Source organism: Mytilus trossulus, chromosome 7 (assembly GCF_036588685.1).
Source record: "Mytilus trossulus isolate FHL-02 chromosome 7, PNRI_Mtr1.1.1.hap1, whole genome shotgun sequence".
NCBI classification, from domain to species: domain Eukaryota; kingdom Metazoa; phylum Mollusca; class Bivalvia; order Mytilida; family Mytilidae; genus Mytilus; species Mytilus trossulus.
The window spans coordinates 28,994,877-29,013,286 of NC_086379.1; the positions used below are offsets into that span (position 1 = coordinate 28,994,877).

The 18,410-nt window shown below is 33.0% G+C and overlaps 1 protein-coding gene across 10 annotated transcripts; it reads left to right on the top strand.

Moving 5' to 3' along the window:
• Nucleotides 1–687: 687 nt before the first annotated feature.
• Nucleotides 688–15,679, top strand: LOC134724898 (beta-1,3-galactosyltransferase brn-like). Of its 10 annotated transcripts, none has more exons than XM_063588225.1 (7): nt 688–824; nt 1,891–1,933; nt 3,685–3,731; nt 5,368–5,451; nt 10,007–10,099; nt 12,676–12,807; nt 13,844–15,679. In XM_063588225.1, exons 4-7 carry the CDS (start codon nt 5,417–5,419, stop codon nt 14,799–14,801), a joined length of 1,218 nt encoding a protein of 405 aa, XP_063444295.1. In that variant the 5' UTR covers nt 688–824; nt 1,891–1,933; nt 3,685–3,731; nt 5,368–5,416; the 3' UTR covers nt 14,802–15,679. The 10 variants fall into 10 exon arrangements, with proteins under 10 accessions (XP_063444295.1, XP_063444298.1, XP_063444296.1 ...); XM_063588226.1 differs by having other exon boundaries at nt 693–836; XM_063588228.1 differs by lacking the exon at nt 3,685–3,731 and having other exon boundaries at nt 5,369–5,451.
• The last annotated feature ends 2,731 nt before the right edge of the window (nt 15,680–18,410 follow it).

The following is an 18,410-nucleotide window of genomic DNA, read 5'->3' on the forward strand; positions in this document are numbered from 1 at the left end:
GCATACCATTGAAAATAATACATCCTTGGATAAAAATGCGCTTTTATTTACAGTTCAATTCACTTTGTGTAGATAACAAATATCACCAGTATTCCTAAAGTTCAATATTCCCGTAGTTGGATTCAGTTAAATCCATTGATTCATGTCATTCAGAATCGTTCTATTTGGGTAAGTGGATTTTGTGTATATGTATGTGTAATAATATATCTATATAATATTGCTTGTCCATCTTGTATTGAGAGAGCAAACGTAAGTAAAGACTAATGGCTGATTCTAGTAAAAAGGGGAAGGGGTTCCGGGGGGTTTGAACTTCACTTTTTTTTGAAGATCAGTGCTTGAAAATGGAGAACTAAGGATTGACCCCCTTTATCCTGGGTTGGAACTCAGATCCCCTCTTTAAAAAAAAAGGGATTGACCCTGAAGCCTGACAGGGTCTACTGTCAATTCATTTCATTTGATTAGTCACATCATAATTTCAAAAATATATAATTGAATATGTGTCAAAATTAAGGTTAATTTACACAGGTTTGTGGATAATATGAAAACTGGTAAATTTTAATATATCACTACATACATACTTCTAAAGTCAAAAGTTTAAAAAAAAAACTTTGCCGCGACTCGTACTTTTTTCACCACAGAAAACGTGTCAGTGAACTTAGTTTTAAAATTACCCATAGTCAACCTACCGTAGAAAACAACAACAAAACAATCGACGTACAAAAGATTTTTAAACCTGTAGATTATCATCAAAAACTTATATATAGGAAATCAACAGGAAGTCGGATTAAAAATGTTTGAATCTATTTACACAACCATTGAAGAAGGTAAAGTTCAAAGTAAGACTAAGCTGTGGCTTCTCCTGACAATCACTATAAATGATTATGTGTATGTCTGTCCGTACAGTGGATTTTGCAATTGTATACAACTTTTGATCTGAGTTACACGTTGTACCGGCCTAGGGTACCAAAGCCAGTATTAGGATGCGTAGATAGTGCAGTCATTTTTTTCTCTCACTAAAACATCGTATGTCCTGTTTGTTCTTCTCAACTGTTTGATTCTTTTAGTAATGTCCGAGCTGGTACATTCAACAGATCAATATAAATAAAAATCGAGCAGTGAGACAAAATCCAAATGCATAATGTGTGATCCTTGATAATTACATGTACTTACAAATAGTTTTTTTTTCAAGCAATCTATTCAAGTAATTTATTTAAAAAGAACATGCCCCCATAGAAGATGAATGATGAGTGCTAACATGTCTAGAAACATATGTTGCCATACGGAGCATTTGAGTCAAGTAGACACAGCCTAATGCAATATAATTATGATATATAGTTGTAAACTTCAATTTGTAAGGTTAATGTATAGTTTCTAAGTCCACTTCATTTAGATTCTGCGTGATAGTTGTCTCATTTGCAATCATACCATATCTCCTTCTTTCATAATAATGCTGCTTGTTTTTGGTGCAGCATCAAGACACACTCAGCATTATATTACAAATTGTTATATTATTCACCAATATTATTTCCATTTTTTTGTTGTGACTATTTTACTTTCCTATGGCAAAAAATCCGTACTCACTAGGAATACTCTATATAAATTTCAATGTATTACATTGTATTTCATTGTCATGATTGTATAAAATTAATGTTTGATTGTATTCAGCTTGACCCTCATGGGTGTAATTTTACAATAAAGATTATATAAATTTCAATACTTTACAAAAAAAATGATTCTATATTCGTGTGATGTTTATAATTAAACAAACATTAGTGTAGTCCGTACAGGTATATTGATTTTAAAGTTCTACTAAGTATTAATTGAACCGTGAATATAAAATGGCGACATGAAAGAATAGTATGATCATGCTGGTGATTTTTTGTTTTTTAGGTCCGGGTTGAGGTATTCAACTTTTTGTAACATACATTAACTGGTAAGTTTTGTATAATTAGTTCAAGGAAATATATCAATTTTCGTTTGAAAACATTTCAGGTAAACCAATATTGTTTTGCATTTGGTCGATTACTTATTTAGCAACGGAAAATTGCAGGATAAAATCATATGCATTCTTATCATGGAGCATTTTCTATCTTTTATTTGTAAACACACGTGTATTACACCTTCATATTTTCCCTTTTTATCACGATATCCTTCTTATAGAACGTGCACGATCAAAGGGGAAGAGCTACGTTCTTTGACAAGATTTTTTTCGTTAGAGCAAGAACATGGAAATAAGTTCAAAAAATAGACACTGTGCCATTTAAATACCACATGTTTATAATTTAAACATTCAGCTTTTATTCAAACAATTTAAATGTGTGTTACATTTGATCACATTTTTGTGAACGTGTACACATCTTTTAGGAAAAAAATATTCTTTTGACCATGTAGAACTTACAGAATTAATTTGTTAAAGTGTATGTGGTCTGCATATGTGTTAAATATTTGCCACTGAACGTTTATCAATCACAAATACATTGATGAATTAAAATTAATTTCGGGCATATATGAGTAAACAAAACTGTTTTCCTCAAATAATTGTATATATTTTAAAGCATTTTATATAGCTAATTTCTACCAACTAATGGAAAAGTATAATTCATGTCACCAAATCCGTACACGCAAAAAAAAACCTCATTGTTACTCGTCCTAAATATATATGAAATACTTGTCACTGTGCATTAAGTTAACAAGTCATTATGTACATCATAAAAGTCTGTGATATCAACTTCCCTAAGAAAATTAAACTCCGTTTGATAAAAATAAATCCCAAATTTTGATAAAATAGTGAACTTTTAATGCACAACTGTTAAATAAATTGAAATCATATAAGAATTTAAAATTCCAATTTACACATTTTAATGATTTCTTTCATTACACATTTTACTTGTAAGATAAAGGGCATGGCCGTATTAACCTAGAAATATTAATAACCTATAGTCATGAATCTTGGCACATACATTTAATTTAAAGATTAAGAGTACTACTGTTAAACAATATTACAGCATTTAAATTAAAAATTCCATTGTTTACATGTAAACGATTTCTTTTGTTAAACATTCTCTGTGTAAAAAAAAGCCATGAACATATCTACCTACTAATATTTATGACAGGGACATACATTCAGATGTTTTGACTAGATTCTTGTCCGCCCGGTCACTTGTTTAACAACGACAAATTTATTTCTTAAATATCCACTTTGGTCGAAACACACATCTTTTTTCTTCATAAAATCGTCCAAAACGTTTGAAAGTATATACCATATATTCCCTACTTCTTACGAATAGGGACCTTTCAAAATTCCTTGATTCGCCCATACATTGTGGTTCGTTGTGGATTTTTTTTTCTGTCGTTTGATTGTTGCCACATTGATATTTATCCCTTTGCCTTTATATTCTATCAGAAGTCCGCAATGTTAAATCCTAAATTACTAAACTCTTCAAATCGATAGCATTATTTTTAATTGAATGTGTTAAATACATACATGTATGGATCTGTTAAAACTCTGACGGGATTATTTATCCACAAGGGTTTTGGTGTAACACTTAAGAATACAACATATGATCACATATGATCAATACATATATACATTGTTCACCTAATTATGAATTGATAAATACATGTATAAACAAAGTATTACCTAGATAGCCATTTCTAACAAGGTTCCTTTATCAAATATTCCAGAATGAAATAAACGACTCTTGTGGATTAGAAAAAGACATCCATATATTGGAAAGTTAATTATTTTTCGAAATAAACAGTTAAATGGTTGCTCCATTATGACCGTCGTATTTTTGGTGCCACTAGTACCCACTGGCAAGAACATACCAAACCCTCTTATACACACAATTTTTTGATTGGTTTTACATTTTGATAAGTTCTAGATTAGGTTCATAGAGTTGTCGGACGATGAAATCAATGTATGATTTTCAAAGCAAAGTAGACCGTTGGTTTTCCCGTTTGAATGGTTTTACACTAGTAATTTTGGGGCCCTTTATAGCTTGTTGTTCGGTGTGAGCCAAGGCTCCGTGTTGAAGGCCGTACTTTAACCTATAATGGTTTAATTTTTAAATTGTTATTTGGATGGAGAGTTGTCTCATTGGCACTCACACCACATCTTCCTATATCTATTGTAGATATATGAAGGTTTATAAAGCGTAAATTGTATCTATGTGGCAATCTATGAGAATTTGGGGATACATTTTGACTGATATATATATATCCTGGACACATGGCTTAAAATTATGTTATTAATGATGATTGTGACATAAAAAGAGATTGAATCATATTTAACAGGAAGAGAATAATGTATAAGTTTAAGGGTCTGAATGAGGATTCTTTAGTTCTGTATTGTTTTATGTTTCAAGCCATTTCCTCTAGATTTTGTGCCTGTCATTCTCAATTATTTATAATTTAGCACCTCACTATTCTCAAGTCTTTATTTCTCGGTCTTTTTCTGTATTTTATTTTTGTTGGCCTTTTTTGTAGTATTGACTGATTATTCTCTATTCTGTAAACCTCTAACATCTAGACCCTCAAGTATGATTTTACATGTATACATATATAAACCGATATTTTAGATACAACTTGTTGTATTGTGACGAGGGTGACAAATGATAACACTCATAATGCTTCCTTGTGTCATATAATGAAAGTTTATTGGGGGAAGGAAACACAAAGTGTTGTATGTATTTTACATGAAATTTTATCTTTTTTACTCATTTTGTATTCGGTATCTTTATAGTATAATTGTAAGTCTGTCGTATTAAACAAAATTCGAGTTATGAATAAAAGTGCGTTCAGGATGATAAAAGGATGTGTTTTGAAAAATCAATGTCCTGTCTACTATGTCACTGTTACTGTACAATATTGATTAAGATTTTCACCATGGCGTTGTGAACTTCAGTTTGTCTTTTACGAAATAGTTCGAATGTCACATCTTCAGCCTATCTCATATACATTTGTAAACATGAAGTTTAAGTTTACATTTAAAACAGGCTATTTTTTTTTATGATACATAACCTATAAGATTTAGTAAATGTCTGAAATTGTATTTTCCGTTGATTGTCCTAGTACTATTGATTGCTGAACGTTCAGTGGCAACTCTTTTATGCGTTAGAACGAAACAAATTAATACTCGTACGTGAAGTATACTAACGCACAAAAGAGTTGCCACTGAAAATCGATGAAGTGACAAACGTCAGTCAACAAACAACATAATAAAATTAATTTTTCAAATGACAAAACATATTTATATACACCGAATTGTCCCCTCCTTTTTCACCACTCTGCACAACTCACTCTCCCATCTTGTGTAGTACTTTTACCGTATGTATGTTATTTTCAATCATATGTTTTGGTATTTCAGTACGAAGAGAAATGGCATGAGTTATATGCCTAGGTTTTTGAGATAATTATGCAGATTTGCGACAGAAAAACATTACACTACATGTAAGTAGCATATTAAACAAGTTTATTCTGACAAAGAAAAAGGAAACACAATCTGGATTATAAGATGTCAGAAACAGTGTCTTTTGTTTCATAATGTTTTGACTGTTGATGAATACAGTTCTGTATATAGGAGCCTGTTGTTCGGTGGTTGTTGTTTGTTGATAAAGATCATAAGTGTTTATCGTTTTTGTCGAGCTTGCAACTTTTGTTGCAGAAAGCTCGACATAGGGATAGTGATCCGGCGGCGGCGGCGGCGTTAGCTAACTTCTTAAAAGCTTTATATTTTAGAAGGTGAAAGACCTGGATGCTTCATACTTTGTATATAGATGCCTCATGTTACGAACTTTCCGTCAGTCACATGTCCAATGTCCTTGACCTCATTTTCATGGTTCAGTGACCACTTGAAAAAAAGTTCGTTTTTTTTTGTAATGTTGAATTCTCTCTTATTATAAGTAATAGGATACTTATATTTGGTATGTGCGTACCTTGCAAGGTCCTCATGCCCGTCAGACAGTTTTCGCTTGACCTCGACCTCATTTCATGGATCAGTGAACAAGGTTAAGTTTTGGTGGTCAAGTCCATATCTCAGATACTATAAGCAATAGGGCCAGTATATTCCGTGTATGGAAGGACTGTAAGGTGTACATGTCCAACTGGCAGGTGTCATCTGACCTTGACCTCATTTTCATGGTACAGTGGTTATAGTTAATTTTTTGTGTTTTTGGTCTGTTTTTCTCATACTTTATGAATAGGTCTACTATATTTGTTGTATGGAATGATTGTAAGGTGTACATGTCTAGCGGGCAGATATCAGCTGACCTTCACCTCATTTTCATGGTTCAATGGTTAAAGTAAAGATTTTGAGTTTTGGTCTCATTATCTAATACTATAAGCCATAGGTCAACTATATTTGGTGTAAAGAAATATTTTATTATCTATATGTCAGTGGTGTAGGTTTTATTTGACCTTGACCTTATTTTCACGGTTCATTGATCAGTGTTAAGTTTTTGTGTTTTGGTCTATTTTTCTTAAACTATAAGTATAGGTTAACTATAATTGTTGTATGGAAGCATGATTAGCTGTATATGTCTGCTTGGCATGGTTCAGCTGACCTTGACCTCATTCTCATGGTTCATTGGTCTTTATTTAGTTATCTTGGTAAATGTTAAGTTTATGTGAGAGTTGTAACAAAACTTATACTTAGGACTATCAACATAATATCAATGATTAGTAAAGAAGGCGAGACATTTCAGCGTGTGCACTCTTGTTCTTTTTTATATAGAAAAGACTTGTTTTTTTTGTTGGTTTTTTTTTTGTAATTGTTTTAATCTTGTAATTTTGGGGTCCTTTTTTGCTTACTGCTTATAACGAACAAAGGCTTCGTGTTGAAGGGCCTATTTTCATCTAAAATATTTACTTCTACACATTGTGACTTGGATGGAGAGTTGTCTCATTGGCACTCATACCACATCTTATTTATATTGATGAGAAATATCTAGTGTATATCAATCTAATAATCTAAGTCTCTCTCTTTTCAAAATAATTTTATTGTTAATTCTAATGTTGTACTGTTACACTGACCGCTGTCACAGGTTAGGGCGTGGCAACCAAATAAAACACTATCACATTCTGTTTGTGACTAACCCAAGTCGGAAGCCTGTTTTTTAGTTGTTGCCGTTTTTCCTTTATAATTTTTTTCACGTTTGTCTTATGCACATTACACAAGCAGTTATATAGTTTTATCGTTTTAATTGTTTTCGGAGCCTTTATTAACTTGCTGTGCGGTATAGGTTTGCTCAGCCTCCTCGATGATGGTGTGCGGTAAACTATAGTTTTCAGTAACTTCTACGTATACGTCATTTAGTCTTTGTTGCAGAGTTATCTCATTGGCAATCATGCCACGTCTTTTTATTTTTGTATCTTTTCTGAACCAAAAAGGATTCTATGTTATATAAGAAGCACGAGTTTTGCTAACTATCATAGCTGTTTTTTTAAATAAATTAAAATATAACTTCGGGTAAGTAAACTTCCTGTACAGTTTTTAACATAATATGATTAAACACATCTTTGCTAGAGGTTATTGATGTGTAAACCGGGGCGATTAACTAACAAACTAAATAATAGTTCGAAAATTATATCTTTAGCATTGCACCAGGTCATATACATACGATACAATAGTATGCACATTGTCGGAAAATAAATTGTACGAGCTTTAGAAAAGGACGAGGATTGGGGTTCGCTGAAACTTTTTTTTAAAGCTCGAACAAAAAACATTTTATGTTTTCGTCAATGTATATATATTTATGCTACTTTTGTCCTGCAATTTACACTCAGTACTGGAATCTTCAATTGTTCAACCAAACAGTTGTGTCTGATTTTTCGCGAAGAAAGTCCTAATATGAACTGTTATTTAATAAGCAATATTTACATAACCAATTGTTGTACATGAGGTAACAGAAGGAACAAATTTGTACACGTACAAGTACAACACAAATTTATTTATGTACATTCTGTAATTTGTACAATATTTGACTGATTGCAGGATTAATGCTTTTCTCTGGCTGTTTATTCGACGCCTTTACACTAATTCCTTTGGAAGTGCTCTAATTTATATCTAAGTTTGATGAGATTGATTTATTTCTTATTTGTTGAGCTTCGAACTAAGCTACTGGTAGTCTCTTAGATCGATGCGATGTATCTTTTGTCTTTTTGACCCCAAAAAAACATTTTAATTCTAAAACCACTGTGGTCAGCGGGAAGGTTATGCAATCATCCCCTTTTTTAGCTCACCTGGCCCAAAGGGCCAAGTGAGCTTTTCTCTTTACTTGGCTTCCGTAGTCCGTCGTTCGTCGTCGTTAACTTTTACAAAAATCTTTTCCTCGGAAACTACTTGGCCAAATTTAAACAAACTTGACCACAAACATCATTGGGGTATCTAGTTTGGAAAATGTGTCCGGTGACCCAAGATGGTCGCCATGGCTAAAAATAAATCATAGTGGTAAAATGTAGACTTATATCTCTGAAACCAAAGCATTTAGAGCAAATCCGACATGAAGTCAAATTGTTTATCAGGTCAAGATCTATCTGCCCGGAAATTTTCAGATGAATCAGACAACCCATTTTTGGGCTGCTGCCTCAGAATTGGTGTTTTTAAGAAAATTTTATCGACTTGGGTTATTATCTGGAATATTATTATAGATGGAGGTAACTGTAAACAGCAATAATGTTGAACAAAGTAAAATCTAAAAAACAATTAACATGACCAAAATGGCCAGTAGACCCCTGAAGGAGTTGTTGCACTTAATAGTCAATTTTTGACAATTTTTTGTCAATTTTTGTTATCTTGTACAAAAATCTTCTCCTCTGAAACTACTAAGACAAATAAAACCAAACTTGTCCACAATCATCATAAGGGTATGTTGTTTAAAAAATGTGTCCGATGACCCTGCCTACAAACCAAGATGGCCGACATGTCTCAAACCAGTACATAGGGTAAATGCAGTTTTTTTGCTAAAATCTCAGAAACAAAAGCATTTAAAGCAAATCTGACAATGGGTAAAAATATTTATCAGGTCAAGATCTATTTGCCCAGAAATTTTCAGACCAATCAGGCAACCCTTTGTTGGGTTGCTGCCCCTGAATTATTGATTTTAAGGAAATTGTGTTGTACTTAGTTATTATCTTGAATATTATTATAGATATAGAGATCAACTGTAAACATCAATAATGTACAACAAAATAACTTCTACAAATAAGTCAACACGACCAAAATGGTCAGTTGACACCTTAAGGAGTTATTGCCCTTTTATAGTAAATTTTTAACAATTTTTCGTATTTTTTTTATTTTTTTTAACAAAATAATTTCCACTGAAACTACTGGGCCAAGTTCATTATAGATAGTGATAATTGTAAGCAATAATAATGTTCTGTGAATTAAGATGTACAAACACATCACCATCACCAAAACACAATTGTGTCATGAATCCATCTGCTTCCTTTGTTTAATATTCACATAGACCAAGGTGAGCGACACAGGCTCTGTTTTAATATTTTGTTTACATTATGTCAAAGATCAACTGTATTCGTTCAGTGTATGTTCACTAGTTTTTGTAAATATGTCTTTTGATTGAGTTGGGCCATTTTAGTCGACATTTTATAGTGTTTCTTTCTATATTTTGATGTTACACTAATGTCTCAAGTAAGGGTGAAGGTTGGTCTACTAAATATATTATAACGTTCAAACCCGCTGTGTTTGTTTGCACCAGTCCTAGTGAATCTAATGTCCAGTGATTGTCGTTTGTTGACGTGGTTTATAACTTTTCCTCGTTTCTCGTTTTTTAAAAAGATTACACCATTAGCTTTAGTTTGAATGGTTTTGCAGTAGTCTCTTGTGGTCCCTTTATAGCTTGTTGTCTGTTGTAAGCCAAGGCTCGTGTTGAAGGCCATACTTTGAACTATAATGGTTTACTTTTACAAATTGTGACTTAAATGGACAGTTGTCTCATTGGCACTCATACCACATCTTGTCATATCTACTTGTTGTATGTTCTTTCAGGTCTAGATTTCCACGGCGCTGTACATTTCGATGTGTCAATAACTATGTCATCGGGATCGCTATCCTGTGTATGAATGTTCGTGAACTGACCAGGTAGTGTGGTTATTATAAGATTCTGTTGGGTTGGAAATAGTACAATTGGCGGATCAAGAAGTTGTCATAAGTTGGGCCCATTGACTACTGAAGAGGTGACCCGTTTTAGTCATGCCTCAGTGATTCCCTATAAAATCAAACATATTTTTATCAAAGGGGGTCCAGGCATTCCCTCCCCTTAAATCCGCTTCTATTAGTCATATCGATATGTGATTGTCCGTGGCTGTAGCATAGACATTGATTGGTGTCTTTGCTGAACATGGATTGCCAGTTTATATTTTATATAGTTGATATCGGTTAGAGCGTATATGAATTGTTGTTGCTTGCTGTTTTATCTGTTTTATTTTATCCATTTGCATTGGTTCATATGTAAATTCATGTTCACAGCTGGAGCGTCAGATGGTCTGCGCCAACTTTCTTTGCACAGTGGTTCTGCACCTTGTAGATTCTAATACGTTTTCTTCTTTTTTTAAGGTTGCTGATCCAAGGATAGGTTCTGCTAGAAATACTGTTTCTCGTCCATTTTAAGTTCTGTTATTTCGATTTATGTTATTAAGGTTTCTAGGTGTAATACCACTATTGATTTCCCCTATTAGTCTTTGTTAAATTTGCACTTTTCAAAAAAATGTGCAGAATTTATCTTTGTTTCAAATAAAGAAATACTTGGCATGAGTAAAGTTTTATCCTGTCCAGTTCTATAGAAAAAGTTTCACATAACATTTTCATTGCATATAAGACAATAACCATCATTGGAAGTTAACCAATCAAATTTCTCCCCTTATTCTATCTGTGTACAAGGTTTAGTCACCATGTAACCTCAAGATTACAAAATTTTCTATAGATATCACAAATAAAAAATAAAGGTGATTTAAAATACCCAAGACATATGTTTATGACACAGAAATAGTTTTACTGCAATAGAATGTAGGATTAATTACCTACAACGGTCAAATTCAAGGGAATATTTTTTTAGACCTACTTTCGTATGCAACCGGATGTGACGTACCATGATTTGGTGGTATTACACCTCTAGTATTAGCTCGTTTGACAAGGTGCTTCGGTCAATTTTAGTTCTTGGTAGAACGACTTATCAGGAGTGTCAGTTAATTAACAAGTCTGTAAATCTTACATTTTTTCTCCCTTATATCATTAATGTCTATTGGAGACCATTGTTATTGAAGTTTCTATATTTGGGGCTCTTACAACTGCTTTTTATCACGTGTAGTTTATTTGTCTTCAGCAGCAAATATTTGGTATTGGTTTCTTGTTTTCAATTCCAGATGAGGTGCTTGAACATAGTTCTAGGTGGCTTGTGTTACAGGTATGACAAATTCAAATTCCAATGTAAATAAAACGTTATATACAGCTTAAGCGCATGGGCAAATAGTAAATATGGCTTGCACGAACTTGTAACAAACAGAAAAAGGTAAATCAACCTAATAACATTAACATATCAATTTACAAAATTGAAGATTCCGAAGCGTTTTCCTGTTTTCACATTCATGAAAAACAGCCACAAACATTTGAAAGCCATGAAAGTTATATATTTAACACATAAAAAGTAACGATTTTGCAATATATACATATTTTAAAGATTTGTGTTATATACATGTACCTTTGCGGTCACTAATGACAAATCTTCTTTTGAAATTGATATAATAGCAGAATATCCAGTTTCACAGGAAAGCAAAAGTAACAGTTTTCACTTGCGGCACAACAATGGCAAAAATGGACATTTTTCACATGAGCTAGAATAATTAGAAGGAGGAATGATTGATTGTTTTTTTATTGTTTACTATTTATGGCCATAATTTCATGGACATTCGGGATATCAAAAAGAAGACAAGAAACAATACTAGACTAAGTGTTTAAAAAATGTAAGATATCAGTAGTGTGAAATGGGGTTGTAAAATCCTCAAATCCACGAACAAAAGGAAATGATACGTTCGACTCAAATCTTAATGGACCATGATTACCAGTTTTTCTACCGAAGTTCGATGGTTCCCTGGTTCTCCAGCTTCCACTTATAATATAAAAAAACTTGCGACGACAAAAAAGCCTGTAGTGCTGAAAGTGGCATTAACACACCTGCACAATCAATCAATCATCAAGCAAAATGACAACGGAATGCTTATGAAAAGGTTTGTTACAGCATATTTCAGTGAGTATGTAGCTTATGGAAATATCTTTGGTTAGCTTGCTTGTTAGCTGAACCGTGAAGTCATTGTTAGGTATAAGGTACTATACTACCCTCATTTTAAAGTCGCTTAGTCCTACAGAGAGCTAGATTGGTTACCTGTTGGGCTAGTCTACTATTAAATGAGGGTAGTTTACCTAACCTAACAATGACTACACGGTTCAGCTAGCAAGCAAGCTAACCAAAGATATTACCATTAGCTACATACTCACTGAAATCTGCTGTAATGATGTGGTCCATGTTTCCTAACATTCTTGGTGTTTCCCTTCGTGCTATTTTGTGGGTATCTTGGATTGTTTGTTGAAATAATGAGTTTGCATGTGTGTGTATGTTAATTTGCTGCGTGCATGATAGTAGATTTCGTGTTGCATCATTCTAGGTGGTTCCTGTTTGCGGAATTTTGTTATGCCATTCCTGGTGGTTCCAGTTTGTGGACTTTCGTAACATCCTTTATGGTTCCTGTTTGCGGATTTTTGTTACATCATACCAAGAGATTTGTAGATTGTGTTGGGTTAGTTGATTTCGTAACCCCTTTTTAAACTACTGATATTATATTGCATACTGAAAACAAATACTGTAGTACAAGCATTGTATAGATATAACAGAAAAACTAAGTCCAAGCGTGCAACACCTGATACTATAGTTCCCTAATGGCTATGGGTAGATACAGATGTTTTGATTTAACTATATTAATAGTTATAAGAGGTACCAAGAATATCATTTAATACGAACGACGCGCGTTCAACAGTTATAAAGCTGAACAAGTACAAGTTGAAGAGCATTAAGGACCTAGAATTCCAAAAAGTTCTGCCAAATACGACTAAGGTAATCTTTGCCTGGGATATATTAAGTTAGGTTATTAATAATCTAAAGATGACAGTTACCTGTAAGGTAAATTTGTTAGAAATTATACTTACTAGTTATATGCACAGACTTCTGACCTAAATCGCATTCGCTGAAAGTCGCGTAAAAGGTCCATAACGGATGTTGTTAAGAAGGTCAATAATTGCACTTGGAGGACACATCAACGGTTACATTTAACATAATTTTGATGTAAAATGTTGAATAAGACAATAATAAATGACTAGACTATTCGTAGTGTGTCATCAGTATCAAAAAGGTTACTTAAAAAGGCATACTTTGCATATACTGGTAAACACAACATTAACTTTAAAAAATAACTCAAAAATAGATTAAAAACATTACTTGTATATACATGTATAAGTTTTGTAGGAATTTAAAAAATAAAACGTGTCCGACCGATGAGAATTCCAATGTTTCTTAATCGATAACAATCTCATTATCCGTCAGTCGTCCGTTTGTCCGCCCGTTATTCAAATAGTTTCGACTCACCTTTTTTTCTTGATCCACTAAACATTAATTTCTTATAATAGGTTTTTTTTTTAGAATCTTAGATATATGAGAAATAATATAAGAATTGACTACAGATTCATATGACAGATAATAACAGCACACACAACAAAGACGAAATGGGGAGATTGTATTTAATTATGATTGACGATTTTAATATTATTTTCTTCTTCCAGAGGCAAGAAATGGCCATGGATAATTTGCACTCTTCTTGTGTTGCTAGTGTTGAGAAGATGGTCAACCGGAGAAAAGATTTACTTTTTTCAGTTTACATACCCATTACACAATTTAATTGATGTTGTTGAAGAAATAGCAACTACTGGTCAGACAACAGAAAATCCATTGAACAATGTTACTAAGCATTATGTCATTAAAAAAGACCCGTTCCCAAAGAACTGTGGTAGTGAATCGTGTGATAGTTTCGATATAGTTTTTATTGTCAAGTCATTTGTGGGCAATTTTGGTCAGAGGGTCGCCATTCGGAACACTTGGGGATCAAAAAAAAATCCACGTGTGAAAACGTTGTTCGTTTTAGGATATCTAGAAAGTTTTCAACCGTTCGTTGATTTTGAATATGAAAAATTTGGCGATATTCTCCAGTTTGGATTCAAGGATACCTACGATAGTCTAGTATATAAAACGATTCTTCCAATCGATTGGTTAGTGAAGCGTAATATTAACACTAAATATGTGCATTTTCTAGATGATGATCGTCTAGTTAACACCAGGCGTTTGCTAGAGTTTGCCAATGACAATATTGGAATTACAGAAAAAAAGATCATTGGACACAAAATGATAATTTCAAGACCGTATAGAGACAAATCTTCAAAATGGTTTACGAGTTTAGAAGAATATCCTTTTGATTATTGGCCCCAATATCTAATCGGAGGAACACTATTAACGAATATGAAAGTAGTCAAAAGTCTTGCTTATTCCATTCCTTTCACAAGAATTATCCGAATGGAAGATGCTTTCATAGGAATCCTTTCTAAGCTACTTAAGATAAACGTTGTACATAATTGTGGCTTTATGTCATATTTTACTTCCGGTTCTGATTTGAAAGATAAACTATCAAGTCCAGACTATAAATCTTATAATTCATTAATCGACGGCTGGAAACAACTACAAAATTAATGTGCTGGAGAAAGACACAGACGTTGATCTCAATAGTGTATAAAGTGATACTTTTCATCAAAATTCGCCGTTTCTTTGAGAAAAAGATTATCGGCTATTTCAGTGTTCAAACTCCAAAATGAAAATGACGTCACACAGCTGTTTGATTAACGCATTTGAGAATACCCATAGTTCGCTAATAGGTTTATATACAATTATATATGAGTGCTAATTGCATGTATATTAAGTTTCATATTTAAAATAGTCCATGTATGTTATGTTTTTATCAAATACTTCAGAAAAGGCCGTTATTTGTTATAAACACTTTGACAAATCGAATGTTTGTAATATTTAATTAAAAGGTCGTAATTTGTTATGAGTTAAACTATCAGCATAAAGTATACATAAGCACTTTGAATAATCAAATGTTTTTAATACTTAGCAAAACATAACTAGCTATAAAAGAAAATTGGAAAGCCATGATATTTTATATGAAATAAAATTATAAAAAAAAAGTTTGGTAATGACATATTACTTGGCCCATGTCAATTTTAATGGTAGTGCTTCATCATACCAATACAGGCAAAACCACAGGCAAAAACCATATAATAGTCCTGCTCACTGGCAGAAAAAATATTTGACAATCAAAGTATTATAATTTTTATGAAATAATTTACGTATTAGATTTTATACAAAAAAGTTCTGGACTTTAGCGGTGCTAAACCAAAATTGGCTGCAAAAATTAATTGTAACCAAGTTAATTTTTCTGATTGATTTTCGGCTACGATGATGTAGAAACGTAAAAAACAAAGATGTTCAAGGTATTAGACAAATCGTTATCTAACATTTGTGTTTTTTTTATTGTTATATGTTATTGAATAAAAAGTTATCTCACATTATTACTATGATTTATAGCAATAAGATATAAGAAAATGTGGTACGAATGCCAATAAGACAAAATAGATCGAAAATAAACTTACAACGCCATGGCTAAAAAGAAAAAGACAAACAGACTAACAATAGTACACAAGACTCACCATAGAAAACTATTATAGACTATGCAACATGAACCCCACCAAAAACTAGGTGCTCCGGAAGGGTAAGCAGATCTTTTTCCACGTCTGACACGCGTCGTGGGCTCGTGTTATTTCAAACCAGGTAAATAGTCTTATTTGGAAGGTCACATTCGTGAAAGGGGAACGGGATTGTAGTTGCAACATAAGGGACATATTCGATATCATATGTGAAACTCATCTCTTTTGTCGTAAAGTTTTGATTTCAACCGACCCTCATTGTTAATTTCTAGATGTAAGTCAAAATATGAGGCAGACTTGACTGTATCTGTTGTATCCTTTATCTCTAGATAAAGTTCGATGAGATATATGCGTTCAACATATCCCACCACAATTCGCGCAGCTCTAAAGTGCAAATGCAGGAACAACATGCATGTACATATACACTAAAGTCATTTTCGCATTCGACGCACTTATCTCCTGATGAATTTGGTATATCAGCTAACAGTTTTGTAATAAAATATGAATTTCGTATTTCTGCCAACGATTGTGCATTTTTCCAGAAGTTTGTCATAGAAACTGTTTTATGAATATTTCTAAAACGCATAAAATTGTCATCTAACGCAATACGGTTTAACCAGTTGACTGACTGTTGTTCGTTAACTGTTTTGTGAACAATCGATTTCCATTGACTTTTTGATGGGGAAACTACCAGTATCAATATATTCAGTAAGATACTGAATAAGTCCATATGTTCTTAGAATGTCAATGATATCCGGAATGTATCCATAGTGACGGCGGTGAGGGTCTATGAGGAATGAAAATAGACGAACCAAAAATATTCTTTTTGAAAGATAATTGTTATCTAACGTACACAGTTTTTGAAAAAAGAACAGTTTTCTTTTGTTTTTAAAAATAACTAATCGGATGAATTCCAATAATGCTCTCGCACATATCAGATCTGGTAGAAGTTTTTAAAGCTAAAATGTGTTTGACAATGAAGTGCTGAAAACAATTAAGCGTCGTTATATCAAAGGATTTGAGGTTACTCCATGTTTCACAGCCATAAAGAACGCTTGGTAAGACAACAGTTTTGTGCAATTTAACTAATACAGACGGATTAGTTGCTCTTGACATTACTCCTTTCAATGCGAAGAATGCGTTTTTACCTTTTCTACAAGCATTTATAGTTCTGTTCTTTGTTTTGAATCGAGAATTAAGTTCAATACCTAAATGTGTATAGTTGTTAGATAATGGAATATTCTTATTTCCAATACACCAGTGGAAGTTAACATTGTTTTCTCTTGTATTTATGGAGAATTGTATAATACTTGATTTGCTTGCGTTAAAACAGAACCGCCAGTTTCTAGAGTACTCGAAACACACATCAAGCATGCGTTGGAGAGGCAGTGGGGTCGTGGCAATACATGATATATCATCGGCAAGAGCAGGTGCACCACAATTGATACTGTATATACCTGTGTTTTGATTGCATTCCTCAATTTCACATATTAAATCATTAATAAAAATTAAATACAGTAAACCAGACAGCACACTGCCTTGTCTTACACCTTCTAACACTGGGAAAAAATTTGACTGGTGCTGGTTAACAACTATAGCACTCTTTGTATTTGTATGAAAGTCATTTACTATTACCCATAATTTATTGTTAACACCTAGTTGAAACAATTTGTACATAAGACCAAGTCTCCAGACTGTGTCAAATGCCTTCCTACTATCAAGAAAAGCTACAAAAATCTTACTACAAAATTCAAGATTATGAAAAATGGTCTCATGTAGATTAAAGGAAGCTGTTAGGCAACCGAGGTTCTTCTGAAATCCTTGTTGTTGACAGTTAGAATCTTGTTGCAAGATGAAAGAGTAAAATCACTAAAATTCTGAACTCCGAGTATTAAATTGTATGAACGTTGGTCATACTTTTTTTATGAAACAGAGCAATACCAATCTTTGAATTTGTCTTTTAATTTGAAATTGGGAATACTTGTGTAAAATGTAGAAAAGTCGAAAAGTCAAATGTTTTACTACTACAATGTATTGCAAGACGAAAGAGTAAAATTACAAAAGTACTGAACTCCGATTATTAGATTTTATGTACTTTAAGAGATTTTTTTAGTATGCACATCTTATTCGTCTCACCTCTAGAATATGCAGCTTTACAATTTGAAGCCCGGCTTTGATTGCTGATAAAATTGATGTTATTAATTTAGAAAGAGGTTTCGTTGAGCACTCGGAGGACCCAGTAATATACCGTTGTTTGTAAGCAGTTTAGGTATCCAATACAGTGAGGGAAGATCCAGTTCTTCAGCTTCGATTGAAATTCTAAGGAACAAAGAACAGACCTATAACTATCCAGGATTTCATCTTTAGTGAGTGTCGCGGGGGGGATATGTTGAGTTTTCAAGTGAATTATGTAATGATATGTACACACAAAAACGATGCTGTTTGGGGCTTTATGTGCGAAGACAACAACATATTTTTCATGAAGGTCTAACAAGTGTTTTGCAACATTTGTGTCTTCAAGGGCATACAATACAGTCACAGTTGAGGTAATGACGTTGCTAACGTAAAATGTTATCTTCGAGACGTTAATCTGTGA